A 20,819-nucleotide genomic window follows, 5' to 3' on the forward strand; every position below is an offset into this window, starting at 1 on the left:
AACTCATTGCCTACGGATTTCTAGTTTTTTTTTTATTTAAATAATTTATTTTGTTGATTTATTTTAATTTGAACCTTTTGTAATTTGATTATTCTAAAATTTTAATTTCCGTTGATTTTATAAGAACTTACTATTTCAGTAGGAATATCTAGTTTTTTTATTTGAATAATTTAATTTTGTTGATTTATGTGAAAAAAAAAAATAATTCTTTTAAAACTTTAATTTGTGTTGATTATATAAGAACTTACTGTTTCTGTTGTTTATTTTTAATTAATAAATATATTGATATATTGAATATGGCGTTTATTTTGAAATCAACTGAAAAATTAAGAAAAAATCGATTTATACAACAAAATCGATTATTTTCTTAAGAAAAGTCGATTATTTATTAATCGATTTTACATACTTAAAAAAAAATCGATTAATTAAAATCGATTTTTAATCAACAATGTCACATCCCTATCTTTTATAGACGTACTTTCGTTATAATGGTCTCACTAAAAATGACATTCACTTTCCTCAAGTCAGTGGAATTTGAACCCTATTGTTTTGACGAGTGACGTACTATAATCGGATTCACGTACTTAATCATTTAGAAAATCTTATAACTTACAACCTCACGACTATTATGATAATTATTATAATAGTAAAATTTTAATATAAAATGCCTGTTTATGTAATTTAAAAAATTAAGTAATTAATACAACACAATATAACAAAATCTAACAAGCCATAGCCAATCTACTACTCTACTACAGGCGCGCGAATTTCAAAAATCATAAAAATTCTCTATCTAAACAAAAGACAATTTGGCATTTGAAAATAAATTTTGTAATGACCAGGAAATAAACTAAGGAGGAATTCAAAATTATTTAATTTTAGGCAGGATAAATAAATTGTTAACATATGTGGAATTGAACGACGTGATGGCTCTAGACAGGCAGAGGATTTTAGGGGAACTAGGCAGTGTGATGAAACAACTCCAGAGTGCTGATTGGTAAGATCATTATAACATTATATATAGTAAAACCCTGACTGGCATACCATGTACACCTTTAATATACATATTGTTATTATAAAACCAACACCTAGTTCAACCAATATATTATTTAACTTACAGCGGCTGTTTAGGGAAGTTATTTGGGAATCAACAAGCAACTCAACAAGCAGCGCCATGTATGGGCAGTCCGCTCCCAACTTGCGGAGGTTGCAGACGATCATGTTGTCATGGCCATGGTTGTTATAACAACCTTGTATCGCCAAATCAGAATATGTATTCTGTGCCGGCGGACGGCACAAACCCCTCTAAGCAACCTATGTCCGGAAATATGTTTGGATTCGGCCCTCAGATTGTCAATATGATGCGAGGAGATCAAGCTAGAACACAGAGCATGCCCATGCAGAGTCAAGGCCAGTCCCTTGACCCAGCTCGAGGTTTAACGGGTCCAATGGTTATCGACGCTCCACAGTCGCCGCATGGTAAAGTTGGTCTAACACCATTTGTACCACCTCAACATGGACAAATGAATGCAGCTTATGGAAGCTATGGAGATACTACAGGGCAGAAGCCGAATCAATTTACGGGACAGGTGCAGAATCAATACATGGCGCAACCTACTTGTAATACCCCAGGAAATATGCCGAGTAATAATATGAGTTCATGGCCACAACAAAATATGGCGAATCCTGCTGCTCAACAAATGTCGGCTACTCATAGTAGTCCACACGGACAGCACTCACAAGGAATGGCAAAGTTTAACCAGATGTTCCCAGGTTTAAAACAAGGAGGTGACTTGGGATTTGACCCAATGGCAATTGCTATACAAATGAACCCTGACAATCATCTGCAATCAGCTATGGATACGATGCATAAAATTATGGATAAAGGAGGTAACAACATGGTCAACCCTATGCAACCAGGAACTGGGGGCCATTCAAATATTCCCCAAAACGCTCAAAATCCGAATAACATGATGCAACAAAACGTTGCACCGGTTTCTCAAAGTAATGTTAATCAAATACCAAATCAACCGACGCCTAATAGCCCACACGTAACAGATCCGAATCAAACCCCATCGACTACACAAAATACGGCAAATTTGTATGGACAACCCATACCACAACAGAATCAACAAATGTACGCTGCTGCAATTGATCCAAACTCAGGCAACCAACAATCACTTCAACAGGGAGATCAACAAATAAGTGGTCAACAACAGCAATATCAACAACAGCAATACCAACAACAGCAATATCAACAGCAGCCGCAGTATGGACAACAACAAAGAATGAATTTAAATTCGGGTGCACCTAATTTACCAGTAATGTATGAAGAAACCGCGGGAGACCAATCGCAACCTCCACCACCTCAAGAAGTCGCTTACTCTAATGAACCTCCACCTCCACAACAAATGATCAAGGAACCGATATTCCCAGCAGATACATCAAGAACTATGTACGTGCCAGCGAAGCACCAAAAGTATAATTATGGATACAATACATTAGGTCAACCTGTTGAAATGCTGCCAGCGGAAATGTATCACCCTCCTGAACCGAGTCTTCCACAAACCCTATCTCCACAACCCTTCCCTGTAAAATCTAAGACCAATCCCCTTAAAGCAGTAAATGTAAAAGCAACTGTCAGCAAGACGTCGTTAATGGGAAAGAAGCCTGTTGGAGGAACTCCCAGTAGAAGTCAGTTGCAACATATCTACAATCAATACAAAGGATCTCAATCTTACACTCAACAGAACGTTAGGAATCCTGGGGAGGGTACATATTCTGCGGGCAAGTTGAATGTTCCGTCAGCGAATGCATCAAAGGCCCCACCGGTCCCCGTGGAGAGGGTTGGAGGCGACTCAGTTGTGAACAACCCGCCAAGCAATCAAGTTCAGTCTAACAAAGTGGAACAAGTGATGGGACAGATCGGCGATGTTCCGATCCCAAAATCAGGAGGAGATTCTATACCTGTGAAGGTATTTTGTACTACCTTAGTAATAATATTATTATATCTTAACACGATTTTAAAATATATCTATAATCTTTACAGGAAGCTCCCGCTCCGATGAAAAAATGCCGAAATGGATTGCAGGATATGGTTTTCTCTTCATACCCTACTTCTGCCGCCTGGACCTTCCACGGACATGGACGTGACGACCTTATTCCAACACATCGTTATCAGAATCGACGTTACTAACTTTTTAGATCCAGACGTAACAATCACGAAGGCTTGGTGTAATTTATTTGTATTGTACGTTGGTAATAATGTTTCAAAAATTAAATGTTAATTATGTACCTGGTGTACATGGTTTGTGATATCGCAACTGTTTTATGATGTTAATTATTGTATTATCTTGTCAAAATGTTAATAAAAACGGGTTAATAGTGTTTTTCGTTTTAATTATATAAACAGCTGCTGAGAACAAGAAAGCCAGGGCTCATTATGTCGTCAGCAAATTAGCCTGTTTTCTCGTGGCTCCTAGAGCTAACCCGATTTATATTAGGTATATATATATTTGTAGCGGATAACGCCAGCGGGCGTCTCAGTCCAAAATCTACCAGTAGTCAACATATTAGTGACGCGTGTCCATGTCATTCCGCTTCCACATACGGCAAGTTGAAGTCTATCCGAATTTGCTTCTCTCTATTGAAAACAACGCCCGGTGTTAGCCACCTTTGGCAGATGGTCGTTTCTCGAAGGCGGCTGGTAATGTAAATCCATCATAGATCTATAAGAAATAATAATAAACTAAAGAATGGAATATGGTCCCTACTGGCTTGAAAAACGGTTTTGTCGTTAAAATATGGAATAGATATAGTTTAATTTTGCCGACTGTACTATTAACACGACTAAAGTAAATTAGATTGTACAACTATTTATTGTTTTTGAAATACTATGGCTGTACGGCTACGTTATCTTTGTCGACATCATGATATTGAATTAAAATGAAACGTTTGTTTATTGGCAGTTCGTGTGCTTTGCTTGTTGTGGAATCCATCATTCGCTAGGTTTCGATTTTTCCTACCGTCAGAGTAAGCTGAAAATGTTTTTTGGTGTCCTTTGTGATTATTAGTTGGAGTATTTCACTGTCTTATATATTACTGTTCTCTAATCCAGATACAAGGATTAAATCATGTCTCTGTTTGGGTCTCTCATGGGCGACGTGGAAGATGATCCATTTTTCGGGTAAGAATATTAAAATTTACTTAATAATATCCAAATCACTTGTTTCTAGGGATAACCTAACAGTATTAACGTCGATCAGTTTCACTGGAGGAGCGTTAATTTCAACCGTGTACTTCAATTTTTTTCAAAGTCATGAACGTTGTGGAAATTTTCACTTCTTATAACATCGAAAGAAATAGTAGATTTTTATTTATGTAGGTTTTATAGGCACGTGAAGCTAAATGATTTCCATCATGTTTTCAAAGACCTGTGAAGTCTACCAGGTTTCTTAGACGCAAGATAACGTTTTCTTTTTTAGACTTTAGAACACATACAAATCTCTGTAAGACAGTAATTGAAACGCAGTTGATAGCTTCAAATCGAAACAATGTAGACCCATTATCAACATATTTTGAGAAAAAACATTTTGTTTACGACATTTTCAGCGCATTATAATTTTTTTTACTTGTGTTATTTTGCACTAAAGAAACATGACTGTGCTTTTAAATGCACACTTTGTTACGTAGTGATGATTTTGACTTGCAAATAGACAAACAGGCAAAATAAATTACTGAGTGTTTACAATACCATCATTTGCCAATGTTGCAGTACCTTATATTCAATATTCAGTTTTTTTTATTATGTTTTATTATGTATATTATTGTTCCACTAACCATGGTCTTTACAATATTGATTATCTTCCCTTTTCTCTCAATCAGTAGTATATAGTTCAGAGTAAGTTTGCAAAACAGTTTTACTGTTCAATGACAGATCTTGCTGTTCAGACTTAGCTAAAAAAGTGGGTTAAATTGACAATAGGTCATACCTACAGATTTATTGTCATTATAATGTGAACAAGATCCATCATTTGGTAACACTATCAGTGTTACTATTCACCATGTGTAGGTGCCTTAAGAGTATTGAAAAATCGGAATATAATCAAAGCTTTACACTATTTATGAATACTTGAAATTTTCAAATTTTAGTTATTTAAAGCCTTGTATTACAACATAAATAAACATTGTGTAATTATTATGTTGCAATAGCTATTGAGAAACTATGAATTCTTTTACACTGTATACAATTCATTCACATAATATGAGAACAGTTGGTGTTTTTTCCACTATATTTTAATTACACACATTGTGCAATTGTTGCCACGTGGAAAAATTGAGAAATGTTGTTTTAAATTTTCTTACAGTACTGATTTTTCTTGCATAGTGTGTACTTGCCATATTCAAAATATATATTTCTGTGTTCCTTTTGTCAAATTTTTGTGTGAATACGTTAGAATTGTTAATCAAGTACTACGTACTTTGTAATAATGTTTTTCTTACATACATAGAGACAAAGCCTTTGGCATATTGACAAAATCTTTGGCTGATTAGATGAAAAAATATATTTTTTTAAATTTCCATATAACATTCATGTAATATTCAATACAATTGATGTTAAAGTTAATTAATAATTTAGTTTCAAAATTAAAGAAAAAGTACTTTGCATTAAGTGTAGAAAGTGATTTATGTGAGTGTAATAAATCAAAATGTACAATATTAATGTTTTTGTAATATATCCGAGATATTCAGTGCATTATTGTACAATGTAAGTGTTCAATATTCAAATTTGTGTTCAATATTCAAATAATTTGTATTTGATAGTTCCGTAATATTAAACTAGATGGCGCTGCTAAAACAGCCGTTGAATCACGCTGTTGAGAACCTTTCGTAGATACTATAAGAGGCCCCTTGTAAATTTTTTAATATATATTCAGTGGAACATTCAAGTGTGGTTAGTAACAACCCCTCCACCCCCCTCACCTCTCTCCGAGTTCGAACAGTAAGATATTTAAATTAATAATTATTTTGCTAATATATTTTTTTAAATCAGTTAAGCTCAATGCTAATTAAAAAGGAAATGTTGTTACCATATTTTTTAGTACACAATCCTTAACATTGCACAACTAGAAAATTATTATTTAAATATTTATTTTTTAGTTAAAAATTTCTGGGCCGATTTTATCATTTTTATTTCACTGTTCTCATATATCATATAACTAATAACTATATAATGTAACTTCTCATATATCTTTGACGCTTATTTGAAGTGACCATGTGTGAACTGTATTGACCACTTAGAAGAATGTGATCCACTGCCACCACTGCTCCTCCAATAAATAAAAATTGCTAGATGAAATATATATATAATTGAACACATAGTTTTTTATATTCACTATTTAGTACATAATTACAATAGATTTTGTGCCTGGGGCATACATCTCTATTGTTTATTAATTTTTAACTTTTATGTATGTAATTTTTTAATTTGCTATTATTGTAAAGTGTGTCTGCAATTTAAGTGACTTATACATTTTATTATATTATTATTTTTTTGTCTCAACCAGATCCCACATGCGCCAAATGCGACAGATGCACAACATGATGAGTTCGCTGTGTGGCTCGCTCGTGGACCCTTTCGGGATGATGGGCGGCCCACTGGCCATCGGTGGCCCTAGGCACAGCAGCTCGCTCATGCCCTTCATGCCTCAGATGCCTTCGCTGAACAGACTTTTCTCAGGTATGATTGGTAGATATAATGTTGGTTTTTCTTACTAATAAAATCTTAACCAATTTTCTTGTACTTAAGTTTAAAATTTGACATGCTTTACATACCTAAATTGTCAAATTGCAAATTTGAAGTTTGACAAGTTTTACGTACCTAAATTGTCAAATTGCAAACTGTGGTAGATAAAAGTTGATTACATGTTGTTAATTGATAATTAAATAGGGGCAATGGTATATTAAAATATGGTTGTGCAGTATGGTGGACCACACTTAAGAGAAATCGAGCGCACCGACATTTAGCAGCAATTGGCGAATGCGCGTCTGTGTCGCTATTTGCTTGGTATTTATGCTCAGGGAGAGAGGGGACTGCTCTCTAAATACTTTGAATTTGAATGAGGAGAACTACTGCAGAATCACTGCCAAGACTCAACGCCCCAATAGTCTGATTTAGTCACTACTAAACCCTTTTTAAATGATCCCATGTTATTCTGAAACCCACCTGTACCCACAAGTATTTCTGATTTTTATTTCTGTGCATTATAAAGGTGCAACTATTTAAATGTTAATACTTTATAGAACTTTTCTCTAATTCAAGTAGACTACAATAATTTTTTTTTTTTTTTATAATATGAGAGTAGCAGACGAGCATGTAATCAACCCCAGATAAGATTAGATATTCCTACATGAGGGCGGCCACAGATGTGCCTCTACCCCTGAGGACTAAGCTGGAACGCCTCGGAAAAGTCTATCTCCCTTACCACACCCTTCAAACCAGAACACAGCAGCGCCTAACACTGCTGTTATTAGGTAGAAATAGGTGTGGCGGTGGTGCCGCCGGAGTCGAACCACAAAGGGTTCTACCACTTTCAAATTATTAATTATTTGGTACAACAAATAATTGTAGTGTACTTGCATTATACTAAAATGCAATTTATATTGTCCCATATAGCACAGTTTGTAATTGCCTCAAATAAAGGCAAGAAAATAAACTGCTACTGTTTTTAAATATAATTGTGTCTGGAATGTATCCACTCATTTGATAGGAATAACTGACATTAAAATTGAAATTTTTACATTTATTGTAACAATCTGCTGTAATTCTAATGCCAGATTCAATTTATACTTCCTAAATATAGAGAGAGTACTGCTTACGTTCTATGGCAATAAGATTTCCTCTGGTGTTCCCCCAATTTATATTTTATACATTTGTAATATAATTTCATAGAATTAAATATAAATGGTGATATGTTGTTATAACTATTTCTAGTTTATGATATATTTGGATGGGAGCCAGGGTGGTATTGGCCGTATAGGTGTGTTTGTGTTGACTGTTGCTCGGTGATTAATTAGTGGATAGTATGTTTGTGAATCAGTGTTGGGAATGTTGAGGCTATTTCTGGTACCAGGTAAAAGTGTGGGAGCATGGCTAGGTGAGTGTTCTATATCAGTATGTTGTTGGGCTGGTCAGTTCACTTGTGTGAATTTTTTAGGGTTCCATATGTGTACCTTATCCTTATATGTACCTATGTTGTATAAGAACTGCTATATTTTGACAGTTTAACTGTAAGAGTCTTAGCATCAAGTTAAAAATAGTGTTAAGCGATTTTAGGAAGTGTTTGTAAAAAATATGAAACAAAAAATAGAATTAAAATAAATCATCTGATATGATACGAAACAAAAAAAAAAATAAGTCTGTCATGTCATTTAAAATAAAAGAGCTACAATAAAATTTAAGTTATATTCAGGAAATTTTCTATTATAAAAAAATATATAAAATTGAGCAACGTACTTAGGGGACATAGGGCCTTCGTCAAACTGAATCCTTCTCCATACAAGTGGGCTTGATTTTACGATATAAGTTTTTATTACAAAATACATATTTTTACATTTAAAAATTTGTTACTTTATACATTTGAGGTGCTAGTTTTGTGGAAATTGGAAGCTAATTTTGTAATATACCTTGCAGCGGATCTGTCAGACGGTCACATGGGCGCGGGCAGCTCCTACAGCAGCAGCACTGTCGTGATGTCCAGCGGACCCAACGGCAAACCACAGGTATGTCATATTATAAGAAACTCCAAAATGTAGTCGATATGATACGATGCAATCATTTTTTTTATTGTACCCACTCTAAAAGTGATTCTTAAAATACCCTTTTTTATTAATTATAAATTTACAACATCTAATCATATACATACTTATTTTAAATAATTGTTTTGAAAATGGGACTAATAAATTATCGATTGAAAATGTTTTGTAGTGTAGTGTAGTCCGTAAATTACGTGTAATAAATAAAGTTAAACCAAAATAAAATACTAAAGTATAACCAAATATGACTTATCCGGCTGTAACGTGCACGTACGTTCTGTTATGAAATTTCTATCGCCGTTTTTCTGAAAGAAAAATGAAAAGAAAATTGTTTCTCTCTTCTCATATTCGTCTTCGACCTTATTGATTGATATATTTATGTATTTGTAAACGGTATTCATTGTAAGGTTGACTTTTATAGCATTTTAGTATAATTATCATAAAACCTGCATGATACTTTATTATCACATTTATAATTTTTTTAGTTTCGCACAAACCGCAATTTGGCTCGATATGGCAAAAGATAACAAGTCAACTGCAATAACATTGCTTATATTTAAATAAATTTCACCTTTCAAGTTGACTAGAAATTAAAGAGGAGAATGGGTTGCAGGGGTATACATACTAATCTGATTTTATGTGAATATGTCGCCTCAGTTTATAGGTTAAAAATAGACCTCATAATCAAGCAGTCCGAGGTACGAATCTTAGGCACTTACCATAGATTTTTAAAGTTATATGTTTTCTGAGAAAATAATTATCACTTCCTGTAATAGTAGTAATGGAAAAAACAGGGAAAAATGTACACACCTGAGAGTTTAAAAAATCTTAAAGTTTTGTGAATACCAATTCGCATTTGATCATTGCAATGAAACAATTCTTAGCTCTCAATCTGAGAGTATCTAATCTAAGGTAAAAAAATGAAAAGAAGCAATCCCAATGAAGAATTTGACGCACATCTATAGTATTCATCCATCTGTCCCAAATATCTCTGGAAAAGTGGAAAGTGTGTGTAACATGCGTCCATAGTATTCATGACACAAGGAGTCGTGATGTAGGATAATGGGTGTAATGAAGAATTTGTATGACAATTTGTATGAAGAATTTGTATGATGATTGATACTGTCTACTGTGTAGTGTACAAATCGACGTGCCTAATCAGTTTCACGTTATATTAAGAATTATTTCAAAAAAATAACATAGCAACATACTTGTGTCCATATGAAGCAATTACAAGTAATTAAAAAAAATCTTTACAAGTTAAAAATACTTGCAAGTAGACCAGGGGTCTCATTGTTTGATTCGAAGCCAATCAAAAAAGTCAAAACTTGGAACAACTTTCCCCGATCGACTCTTTCGATGTCGATGGGGAATAGGGTGGCTGTATTTAATTAGAAGCCCACTCGAAACTTCGAAATTGGTCTTTTTGTAAGAAATTCGAAAGAATATTAACTTTTTATATTTTTAGCTAAAGGTCAAACTTAATTATTAATTTGTTTACGACATTTCGATTTGTTTCGTTTTCTTTTTTAATGAAATTGAAATAGCGATTGCTCATATAATTTACAGCTTGATGGTAAGTAGTTACTACCGTCCGTAGATATCTATGATCAATTTTAAATAGGATTAGAGTCCTAACTGACTAAGTAAGAATGCTTCAAAGGTCTGGCTTTTTTTTTGTTGACGAGGGGGAAACCTTCAAAAGGTACCCGACGCCATGGGAGTGACGCCGGGTTATGTGGGATTTTTACCGCACTAAAACCCCCCCGATGGCCGTCCTCAGCGTTTGGTGGAGAACTCCGGGATCTCCAACGGAACACAACCGGAGTCCTTCTAACGCAATGCCCTTCTATCGGGCTCTGCCCTGGGGGGAGCAATTTACGCTCCTGTCACATCCTCTGGTGATTACAGCGATATGCGACCACACAAACCGCTGTCCTTCCCGGGTTCGCTTGCTGGACAGTTTGAGCTCCCACTCTTGCCGCCCGCAACCCCGGAAGCCCCTTTTAGTCGCCTCTTACAGCAGGGGATACCGTAGCCCTATTATGGTCCCGGTACTACAGGGACAAAGGTTTGCCTTACCACACCCTTTAAACCAGAGCGCACAGCAGCGCTTAATACTGCTTTTATTAGGCAGAAATAAGTATGGCGGTGGTGTCTCCGTAATTGATACACGAAGGAAACTATCACCACCTTAAAATTAAAGTAAATTAATTTGAAATTGTAAACAAACATACTATTCATATATTTATTTAATTAGTATTTGTTGTCATGTTGATGTTATGTTACGAAACTTTATCAATATATTTGCAGGTGTACAGTTCCACGAGCAGCACCAAGATTGGACCGAATGGAGTTAAGGAAACGCGTAAGACACTGCAGGACTCGCGCACTGGGACCAAGAAGATGTCTATTGGTAAATATTTTAATATTTTTAATGACGTCACGAATTTTCATAACGAATAGTTATGGCCTGGCAGATCTTTGTGTTACTGTTCGGAATATGAAAATAAAAAAAAAAAACTATATTTTGTTGAAGATGATGAAAATCTATTCTTTAATGCTTTTATCAAAATAATCGCCAACATAATCAGTATTTATGGTTATGTGTGACTGAACTAAAAACCGATTAATTCATTCATAAAATAATTCATTCAGAAGTAGGTATGTAAATACTGATTTACCACCCCTGCTTAGTCAGTTTCGAGAACTATAGAAACTCATTCTGGGAGTCCCATGTGCCATTTAATGAAATAATAATGCGTAGATAAATCACAATTTTGTTTTTATTTTTTATGCAATATTGAGTTTCGAATTTAATTAACAGTGAAACTTACATTTATTTGGTTGTCAAAAGACATAAATTATTATTACTTGCAAGTGTATACGTCTCAAAATATCTTCGCTCGTAGGATCATTACTATTCAGCATCGTGATAATACAGCCTCCTCAAGACACGCTTCTAAATGCCTAGATTGTTCACGAAATGTCGCTAATGAACCTATTCGAACGTGCCGTGAGGTCATCCTTGTAAATAATCGTATAGCTGAGCCATAGATGGCATGAGTGAGTTCAAACACTTCACTTTTTCTAGATATTACTTGGAATAAGTATAAGTATAAAACTGAGCGTCAGTTTGTTTAGATGACGTAACGTCTATTGTTTTATACACTCATTGTATTACATGATGTCTATTGCGTTGTGTTTAAGTTGTAATCATCTGAAATATTTAGAACTGTAAAATTTTACTTTTATATAGAAAGGCTAGGGAAAAAGATATTTTAATAAAGTAATGATGTAGGTTAAGTTTTTATCAAAATCGGCGTCGTAACTCCTTACAGATTTTTTCGATAATAGTTTCGGATTTGGCCCTGAAGGCCTGTTTGAAAAGTTCACCCTGTATATACTGATTCATTTGTATGAAACCCAATATTCATTATTGTAAAAGGCGGCGGATTCTTATTCCCGCATAACAACTAAGGATATGGCTGAAAAATAGCGCTGCACGGAATCCTGATTATGTGTCAGCAAACACTGAGCCACTTCCTTTTGCCTGTCTACGATTTTATATGTTCATATTTTTTGTATTTTTTCCCTTTTTAAATACACTTAGGCAATAAAGTACATTATTATTATTATTATTATCATTGTTATATTTGTGACGGTGATCAGGTCATCATATTGGCGAACGAGCGCACCTGATCGAGCGTGAGCAGAACGTGTACTCTGGGGACAACGAGGAGCGTCAAGAGTTCATCAACTTGGAAGAGGAAGAAGCCGAGGACTTTGACAGGTGACCGTTATCTACACAGACTGCCGGGTCAGCTAGTATATAGTAGTCTACCTGATTGAAGGTGGTAGAACCCTTTGTGGTTCGACTCCGGCGGCACCACCGCCACACCTATTTCTACCTAATAATAGCGGTGTAAGGCGCTGCTGTGTTCCGTTTTGAAGAGTGTGGTAAGGGAGACAGACTTTTCCGAGGCGTTCCAGCTTAGTCCTCCAGAGGTAGCGGCGCATCTGTGGCCGACCTCAGGTAGGCTATCTAATCCTATCTGGGGTTGATTACAGATGTCCATGGGCGGCAGTAGCCACTTACCATCAGGTGGACTGCATGCTCGTCTGCTACTCCTATATTATAAAAAAAAAAAATATTATGTGTAAGTTTTTGCTTTTGTATAACTGATGAAAGTAATGGATCTGTTTATGTTAATATTTTAATTTAAAACGGGATAAAATAAATCGATTATAGATGAGTTGTTACTGTTAGGGATTTGAATTACAAAGCATTTAATTTCTATTTTTCAGGTTAGTTATTTTTGAGGCTAAAATTTTGTATAATGTAAATAGAGCTATTATTTGATATAAAATGGGTTTAATAATAATATTTTCACAGATGGGTAGTGAACAGTTTAACTGTATTTAATTATGTATTAATTTGTAATAAGTAGGTATATAAAGTATTTTTTATCAGAACCTAATTTATTTATCTAGTGTATAGGACGCTTTGGATGAGCCTATTTCACTTATGTTACTTAGAAGAAATGAATGTGGCGGTAGTGGTAATTGAAGGAAGCCATTAAATGGCTTAAACGACTGACAATTCTGTCAGCCGTTTAATGGCTATCATGGTATAATTGTGAGGTGTAAGTCATGGTAATGTGGGTTTACCAACATGCACTTGGCCAGCGCGGTGGACTATGGCCTAATCCTTCTCATTGCGAGAGGAGACCTGAGCCCAGCAGTGGGACATTAATGGGTTGATGACGATGGTATAATTTACGCGGAACAATGCCGACGTGCGCAGTTAAGTAGTGCAAAAACACGAAATAGAATAAAAAGTGTGTAGAAATATCGTTTCATTTCGTAAATGCTTTAAAAACTACATATTTTTCAAACACGAAAATAGATGACAGTGACAATTTCAATTGTCAAAACTGGTTACATTTTCTTGTTAGGAGTGAGTAATCTTTACTAATCTATGCATAAAATAAATAATTTATCTGTTTTTTTGGTAGACGTATATTTGTCGTTGGTGCTATAACGTTCGGAGTCGACATACAGGGCATACTACCACCTTCAGACACGTTTAAACCGTTGTACACGCTCCATATTGCCACAAGGCGTTAAGTTATAAGTGGTTGTGTTCCAGGGAGTTCCAGCAGAAGGCTGGCATGGCGCGGTCTCGGGCGGCCATCGCGCCCCGCGCGCCGCCGCGCCTCGCGCTGCCCGCGCCGCCCGCGACGTCGCCGCACGCGCACAGCGACCACGCGCACAGGTATACATACAGCACACACAGGCTGACAGGGAGATACACGTAGCACAGGGACACGTTGACGCTTCCACAGACACACAGATATTCAGGTACACGAACACACAAGAACACGCACACAGAGACAGGTACGCACACACACACACACACACACACACACACACACACACACACACACACACAGGCTGACAGGGACATACACGTAGCACAGGGATACGTTGACGCTTCCACAGACACACGCGCACACATACACATACTAACACACACACTCATACAGGTACACGAACACACACACAGAGAGACAGGTACGCACACACACACACAAACACATACACAGAGAGACAGGTACCCACACACACACACACACAAACACACACACACACACACACACACGAACAGACTGGGACGTACACGTGCTCGGACGCGGATAAGGTAACACCGACACTGAGGCTCAGGGAGATACATACACTTGGCACAGGCACACTGTCAGATCCGAGCGGACAGATAAGCATCGAAAGGAGACATACATACATGTCACCATCACACCTTTACTTCTTCTTAAATAGATTACAGTATATATGCGTAACATTTACCGACACAAAACACAGCATGAACAACTGGAAAACAATTATACATACAGACATAGGCAAGCGTAGAAACATATATAGACATAATCAAATTGTTACTCTATATATTATGAACATATAAATAGAGTAAAAGACACACAAACATACGGATAAATGTAGCGACAAACATGCACCACAAAGAGGAAATAGGGTAATCAAAGTGTGTTCAAATACATACATAAAACACGTCAACTTTACAGACATATAATACAACGTATGCACATGTAAAAACAACTTATTTAAAAATATACACTTATTTAAAAATATATACACATTTTACAATTTCATTATATTATATTACCCTGTAAAAAATCTAAATAGGACTAGAACACATTAAAAATCCCACATTCCATATGTAATGTTACACGCACGTCCAAGACAAGGTGCAAGAAATTACAATTGTTAAGTTCACAATTTAAAACGACAATACCCATTTAGAAATATTTAGTGTATATCAAAGATATTGTATCACAATTAAATCAGTGAGGTTTTTCTTACATATATTTTTACCATGTCGCGCATTGAAAATTAATTATCATTGCTGTAATTGTAAAGGAAAACATCGAGTAATGTACACACCTAAGAGTTGTTTAAAAAACTATTTAAAGGTATGTGAAGTCTACCAATTTGCACTTGGCCAACGCGGTGGACTTATAGCCTAAAGTCCTGTCACACTGGGGAGAGATAGGCCCACTAAGTCCTCTCACTCTGGGAGGAAATATGCCCAGCACTGAGGCAGTAATAATTCTACAATTTTTTACTACTTTTGGTTTCATTTCTTCCAGCATATGAGATCTATATCAATACAATATCTTTGATAGCTACAAGATTCGATAGATATAAGTATTTTGATTTAGTTATACTGTTTCCGTGTAAAGCATGTGTAGTATGTTATTTTGCACTATGTAGTCGCTTTCATATTTATTTCCTTTTGGTTTCGTTTCGTGTATTGTAAGTTTATTGTAAGAGGTATTTGGTTGGATTGGGGCTTATTTATGAAAATTATGAAATATCGCTTAAGCTTTAATAATTGAAATAAGAGTAATCTATTTTACAGTCTTCAATTAATATATAAGGCATGAAAAGTATACGGATTAGGTTAGGTTAAGTTAGGTTAATATTTATATTAAATCAAGTTTCTGGTTATTCTTAAAAATTGTACCAGAGTAATATCTAAAAGGCTTTTTATTTATTCATATTATATTTAAAATATTTTATAAAAGTTGTAACAACAAAATTGCATTTTTTAAATCTTAACAAAGTTATAAAAATATATTTAAGGGTTTTCGATGGCTATTCGATGGGCTATTCGATGATATAGTTTCAAAAAAGTTGTTAATGAAAGTTATTAGATGAAATTGAACCTTAAGGTGTTACCTAGAATTGAACCTTAAAGTGTCACCTTAAGTGTTCTTAACTTAACACTTTCAAACAATAACAAAAGGGCGTTTATGAATGTGTACCGTAAAAACTATTAAATAAAAGTATATTCCACATACAAAAGAATGAGATAGGAATAGATATTCCTACCTGAGGTTGGCAAAAGATGAGCCGTTTCCCCTGAGGACTAAGCTGGAACCCTCGAAAAAGTCTGTCTCCCTTGCCACACCCTTCAAACCGGAACACAGCAACGCCTAACGCTGCCGTTATTAGGTAGAAATAGGTGTGGCGGTGGGAGTGTTCTACCACCTTCATGAAGGCAGTTAGATAAGAGTCGTAGTGCTAGGCCCCAGTCCAGCCGATACCCAGCTAGTGGCGTGGCTTGCAGCTCGGCGCGGCGCCGGCCGCAGCCGCGCCGCCCGCTGCGCGCCGCCGCCAGCCCGCTGGCCACCGCCGCCAGGTAAACACACACACATACAAACATTAATATATATATGCATACATACTTAGCAGACACATTTACATACATACACATTTAAGCAGTGATAGCCTCTCGATCGAGGGGTCCGAGGTTCAAATCCCAGGGCCTCTGATTTTCAAATTAATGTGCGTATTAGAAATTAATTATCACTTGCTTAAACGGTGAAGGAAAACATCGTGAGGAAACCTGCATACCTAAGAGATTTATAAAAAAAAAATCTTAAGGGTATGTGAAGTCTACCAATACGCACTTGGCCAGCGCGGTGGACTATGGCATAATCCTTCTCATTCTGAGAGGAGACCCGTGCCCAGCAGTGGGACAGTAATGGGTTGATGATGATGATGATGATACATACTTAAATATATACTCACATACATTGTATTAAGTCGTAAATATAATACATCGAGCTATAAACACGTCATCCAATTTTCACTCTGAAAAGTAGGTTACTATACCAGCGACATTGTACGAGTATTTCGCCGCGAAACAGCCCAAAAATTGCTATTACATTTTATTTTATATATATTACTGTAAATCAGTTATTCGTTAGCGAACCACATGATATTCAAACGAAATACCCGTGTAATATAACGCTAAACCTAAAGCTCAATGTATGTTTTTACGGCCTATGCCATTTTATATTATACAGACCGACTCGATTATTTGTTAACAAACAATTTGAAATCCAGTTTTCAGTCAAAGACGTCAAAACTGACAATCCAATGTTACATTAATTATTTGTTTAAATATTTTTTAACATTTTTTCCTTCATTTATTCTAACGCTTCTTCGAATTTTTAATGAATAACGTCGCCTTAATATCAACAGATACATATTGAACGTGTCGTATGAGATTCTTTTTTCTATACAATATTTTATCAGGCAAGATCCATAGATCGTAAATCACTTACTATCCTTATACAAAAATACACTTACACACATAAAACGCACGGATGTGCATCCACCAAATTCCAGGAATTTATATTAGCTTCATTGAAAATCGAGTCGGTTCAAATTTAACACAACTTCTCACTATGACAAGACGCACTAAAATTACTTTAAAACTATACTGGTGAATAATAATACTCAAATAGTATGTTCTAATTCTTTTTTCAAATATTAACTGCCACAGATTACAAATATTCTAAATTCAAATATTCCCAGTTCCAGATACGGCAGGAGGCGTTACTACTAATTGTAATATCGTAATACATAATTAATTTATTTTCTATTATTATTTGTTTATTTTTTTTTTATTTCGCTGTACATATGTTTTGCTGTGGCCGTTTTTACATATTTTTTCCTTTTAATATTTAATATAAGGCATGCATTTTTTCTTCAGCTTGGAAATGTGTATGAGTGATTCCTTTTTACTGCTAAAATGCTACCTAGATTTTTCTAAGCAAATTACGCTTTGTTTATGTCTACAGACATTGAACGTATCAGGCACGGGCCATGGCAGACAAATTAATATGTTTCTGTACAATATTCTTGACAGACACGGACCGTGCACTGCACGGTTGTGTTACGATATAAATAAATTTCATTAATACAGATTGTATAGACAAATATTATTTTATCTGCCACGGTCCGTGTCTAGTACGTTTAGTGTCTGTAGATAGGTGCCTTACTTTGTATAACTTGTGTCAATAAAATTTGGACCCAAAAACACAGCCATTCTATCTCCCTCTCGCTCGGGCTCCATAATGTATGCACGGACAACATTTATTGGAACAAGTTATATTTTTTTACATCAAAATTGGACAGTATTCTTAATTTTTGACTTTCAATTTCCAATGAGGTTGCTTTGTAAAATATCCATAGCTAAAATAGCTAAAAGTCTTCTATATAATAATTCGTGTTATTTATACCATAGTAATATGATACATCATATAGATATTTTGAAAAATTAAATTATTTCAATAGTCATCTTTATTGTGTAAAGAATGGTTTATATTGTGTAGTTTGAAAAGTGAGCATGCCTAGTGGATTTTTATTTTAAGCAATAATAACTGATAGTTGTAAATTCAAAGTCAAATTTACAAGTGTACACACGAAAAAAACATTTAAAAAAAATAGACTCCTGATTACATTACATCAGTCAAAATGTAAAGTCGGAAATATCAACATTAAAGCGCTGAAAATAGTCTGCGTTTATTTACGTGTCAATTTTTATGAAAATCGGTTGTTTAGTATCTTGCCAAAAAAAACAAGAACGAATGAAATAGGATTTTTAATTTCAAAGACTGTAAAGTTTATGAAGTTCTCAAGTACCTGGGAACTTCGAAGCATGAGTTTGCACTTTTAATTTAAAAGTCCTTGTGAAGTTCATGAAATTCATAGAAACATGACTTCGACGTACGAGTTTTAAATTCCCAATTTAAATAAGACAGTCTTATTTAGAATAACTTAGTTATCAGGAGTCTATTTACTACACACACACACACACACGCGCACAAACATACACTAACATAACCACCACACACACACACACACAAACACACAAACAACCAATCAAAACCAAAAACAAAAACGAAAAACAACCGCCCACCCAACCTTGCAGCTCGTCTGTGCGCGAGGTGTACGGCGGCGCGCACCCGCAGCGCACGCGGCACCGCCACCACAAGCGCCACGACAACTGAACCAGGCCCACTGACGCGATCGATATATGTATTGTTTTATGTATTTATTTATGTATGTATCTATCTATTATATATATCTATACAAGATGTATATGTATGGTATTTGTGACGGCTTCCGACGGTTCGTGTGGAGGGGTTTTGTAGACGGCAGACGATAAAGAAGTCTAGGTTGTTCAAAAGAAATTAAAAAACGCATATTGTACCTGTTACATGATAAAATGTCTCAATTCCGTGATAATTTTAGTCTAAAATCAGATATTCTTCAAAGTTTTCGAAAATTCCATGCCGTTTTGTATTTCATTTTAAATGAGTGGTCGTAACAAGCCCGCACTAAAATACACGATGCGATTATATATCACGAACTTTGGGAAGCTGGCATTATGTATATGTATTCTTGCAATATGATGGTAAGGTACCACTTGGCGTATTTGTGTAGCTTTGTCAAATGTTTAATGCCGCGTCAAAGCTTGGCAAACTTAATCGAACCGTTACAAATTCAAACGTTTAGATACAATCTTTGTCTTGGTTTATGAGGAGGTGGCATTTTGTCACAGATTAAAAGCAATTTGCCGTAAGCGACCACATGGCACTCAAATCAAGTCATTTGTACATGTTAGGAGTTTGCGGTAAGCGCCAAGAATGTGGATACAGTATAATGGATAATGGCTTTAAATACTATTAATTGCACAAATATACCAAGTAATGCCTCACTTATCGAAAAGAGAAAAGAGATGTTAATCTTAGATGCCCCATTATGGATAGTAATAAAAATGAAGATGTTTCTCCTCACCAATCACTAATTGTCAAAAATATATATATATTTTGCATTACAATTATTTCGGGAAAAGGCTAAAAGGTTATCAAATGCCATAGTGAAAATACAATATACATATTGTAATTTTTATTCTAATAACTATTATACCTGAAAACTAATTATGGACTCCTATATCTGTATCGTTTATTCTGATTGTTGGCATCTCTTTTAAAACATACTTATTCTATTATGTTTTTTATGTATGATTATAAAAATAATTTTGAGTTTTTGTAACCAGTGTTTAAGGGAAATAATCTTGCAAGTATGTGTTTATTTTCCTTAAATGTTCTGACGTGTTTTAGTTAAGAATTAAGATGAAATGTAAATCAAATCCAGTGGTGTGAAAAAAGTTATGGAGTTTCTATTATGTTTTTTACTGTTTATTTCACATAAACCTTGACGGGATTAATCAAATAAGTGTCCTCAATAAGTATAGTTGTAATGACCGAACGACATCTCATATTTTGTGGATGACATTAAAAAAAAGAATTATAAACAATAAAAAAAAAACAAAACATTTAGGAAATAATGCTTTTTGCTTTCTTTTCTTTCTATCATATATTTTGACAAATTATTTGAGCTTCAGTTTCTTCAAAATTTAACAATGACACACGTGATATAATTGCCATAAAATATACATCACATTATCACGTTATGATGTGACAGCGATGCAAAAAGTGATACAGTGTTATTGCAAAAATGGCGTCACGACAAAACGGTGATGAAGTCGCGGTACAAAGATGGCATTAGTCGGAAAGTCGCGACAGAAACGTGATACAGTTGCAAGAAAC

General features: G+C 35.1%; 2 protein-coding genes across 3 annotated transcripts; both read left to right on the forward strand.

The window, feature by feature from the left end:
- The first annotated feature begins 785 nt into the window (after positions 1-785).
- Positions 786-3,387, forward strand: LOC140754148 (uncharacterized). The gene is made up of 3 exons (XM_073089086.1): positions 786-997; positions 1,121-2,975; positions 3,050-3,387. The coding sequence occupies exons 1-3, from the start codon at positions 927-929 to the stop codon at positions 3,194-3,196; spliced, it is 2,073 nt and encodes a 690-aa protein (XP_072945187.1). The 5' UTR covers positions 786-926; the 3' UTR covers positions 3,197-3,387.
- Positions 3,388-3,969: 582 nt separating this feature from the next.
- Mlf (myeloid leukemia factor) lies at positions 3,970-20,543 on the forward strand. Of its 2 annotated transcripts, XM_073088835.1 has the most exons (9): positions 3,970-4,032; positions 4,118-4,186; positions 6,567-6,739; positions 8,693-8,781; positions 11,128-11,230; positions 12,487-12,607; positions 13,967-14,092; positions 16,481-16,552; positions 19,136-20,543. In XM_073088835.1, exons 2-9 carry the CDS (start codon positions 4,134-4,136, stop codon positions 19,212-19,214), a joined length of 816 nt encoding a protein of 271 aa, XP_072944936.1. In that variant the 5' UTR covers positions 3,970-4,032; positions 4,118-4,133; the 3' UTR covers positions 19,215-20,543. The 2 variants fall into 2 exon arrangements, with proteins under 2 accessions (XP_072944936.1, XP_072944937.1); XM_073088836.1 differs by lacking the exon at positions 3,970-4,032 and having other exon boundaries at positions 4,039-4,186.
- The last annotated feature ends 276 nt before the right edge of the window (positions 20,544-20,819 follow it).

The sequence above is a fragment of the Epargyreus clarus genome, unplaced genomic scaffold (genome assembly GCF_041222505.1).
Source record: "Epargyreus clarus isolate Ecla_fem2 unplaced genomic scaffold, WU_Ecla_fem_2.2 ptg000027l, whole genome shotgun sequence".
NCBI classification, from domain to species: domain Eukaryota; kingdom Metazoa; phylum Arthropoda; class Insecta; order Lepidoptera; family Hesperiidae; genus Epargyreus; species Epargyreus clarus.

Bases quoted from the DNA above. Each gene is read 5' to 3' on its own strand.
- LOC140754148 (XM_073089086.1), top strand. From the start codon at position 927: ATGGCTCTAGACAGGCAGAGGATTTTAGGGGAACTAGGCAGTGTGATG. The intron at 998-1,120 runs GTAAGATCATTA...TTTAACTTACAG, and splicing joins CAACTCCAGAGTGCTGATTG to CGGCTGTTTAGGGAAGTTAT. The intron at 2,976-3,049 runs GTATTTTGTACT...TAATCTTTACAG, and splicing joins GAGATTCTATACCTGTGAAG to GAAGCTCCCGCTCCGATGAA.
- Mlf (XM_073088835.1), top strand. From the start codon at position 4,134: ATGTCTCTGTTTGGGTCTCTCATGGGCGACGTGGAAGATGATCCATTT. The intron at 6,740-8,692 runs GTATGATTGGTA...TATACCTTGCAG, and splicing joins GCTGAACAGACTTTTCTCAG to CGGATCTGTCAGACGGTCAC. The intron at 16,553-19,135 runs GTAAACACACAC...CCAACCTTGCAG, and splicing joins CCGCTGGCCACCGCCGCCAG to CTCGTCTGTGCGCGAGGTGT.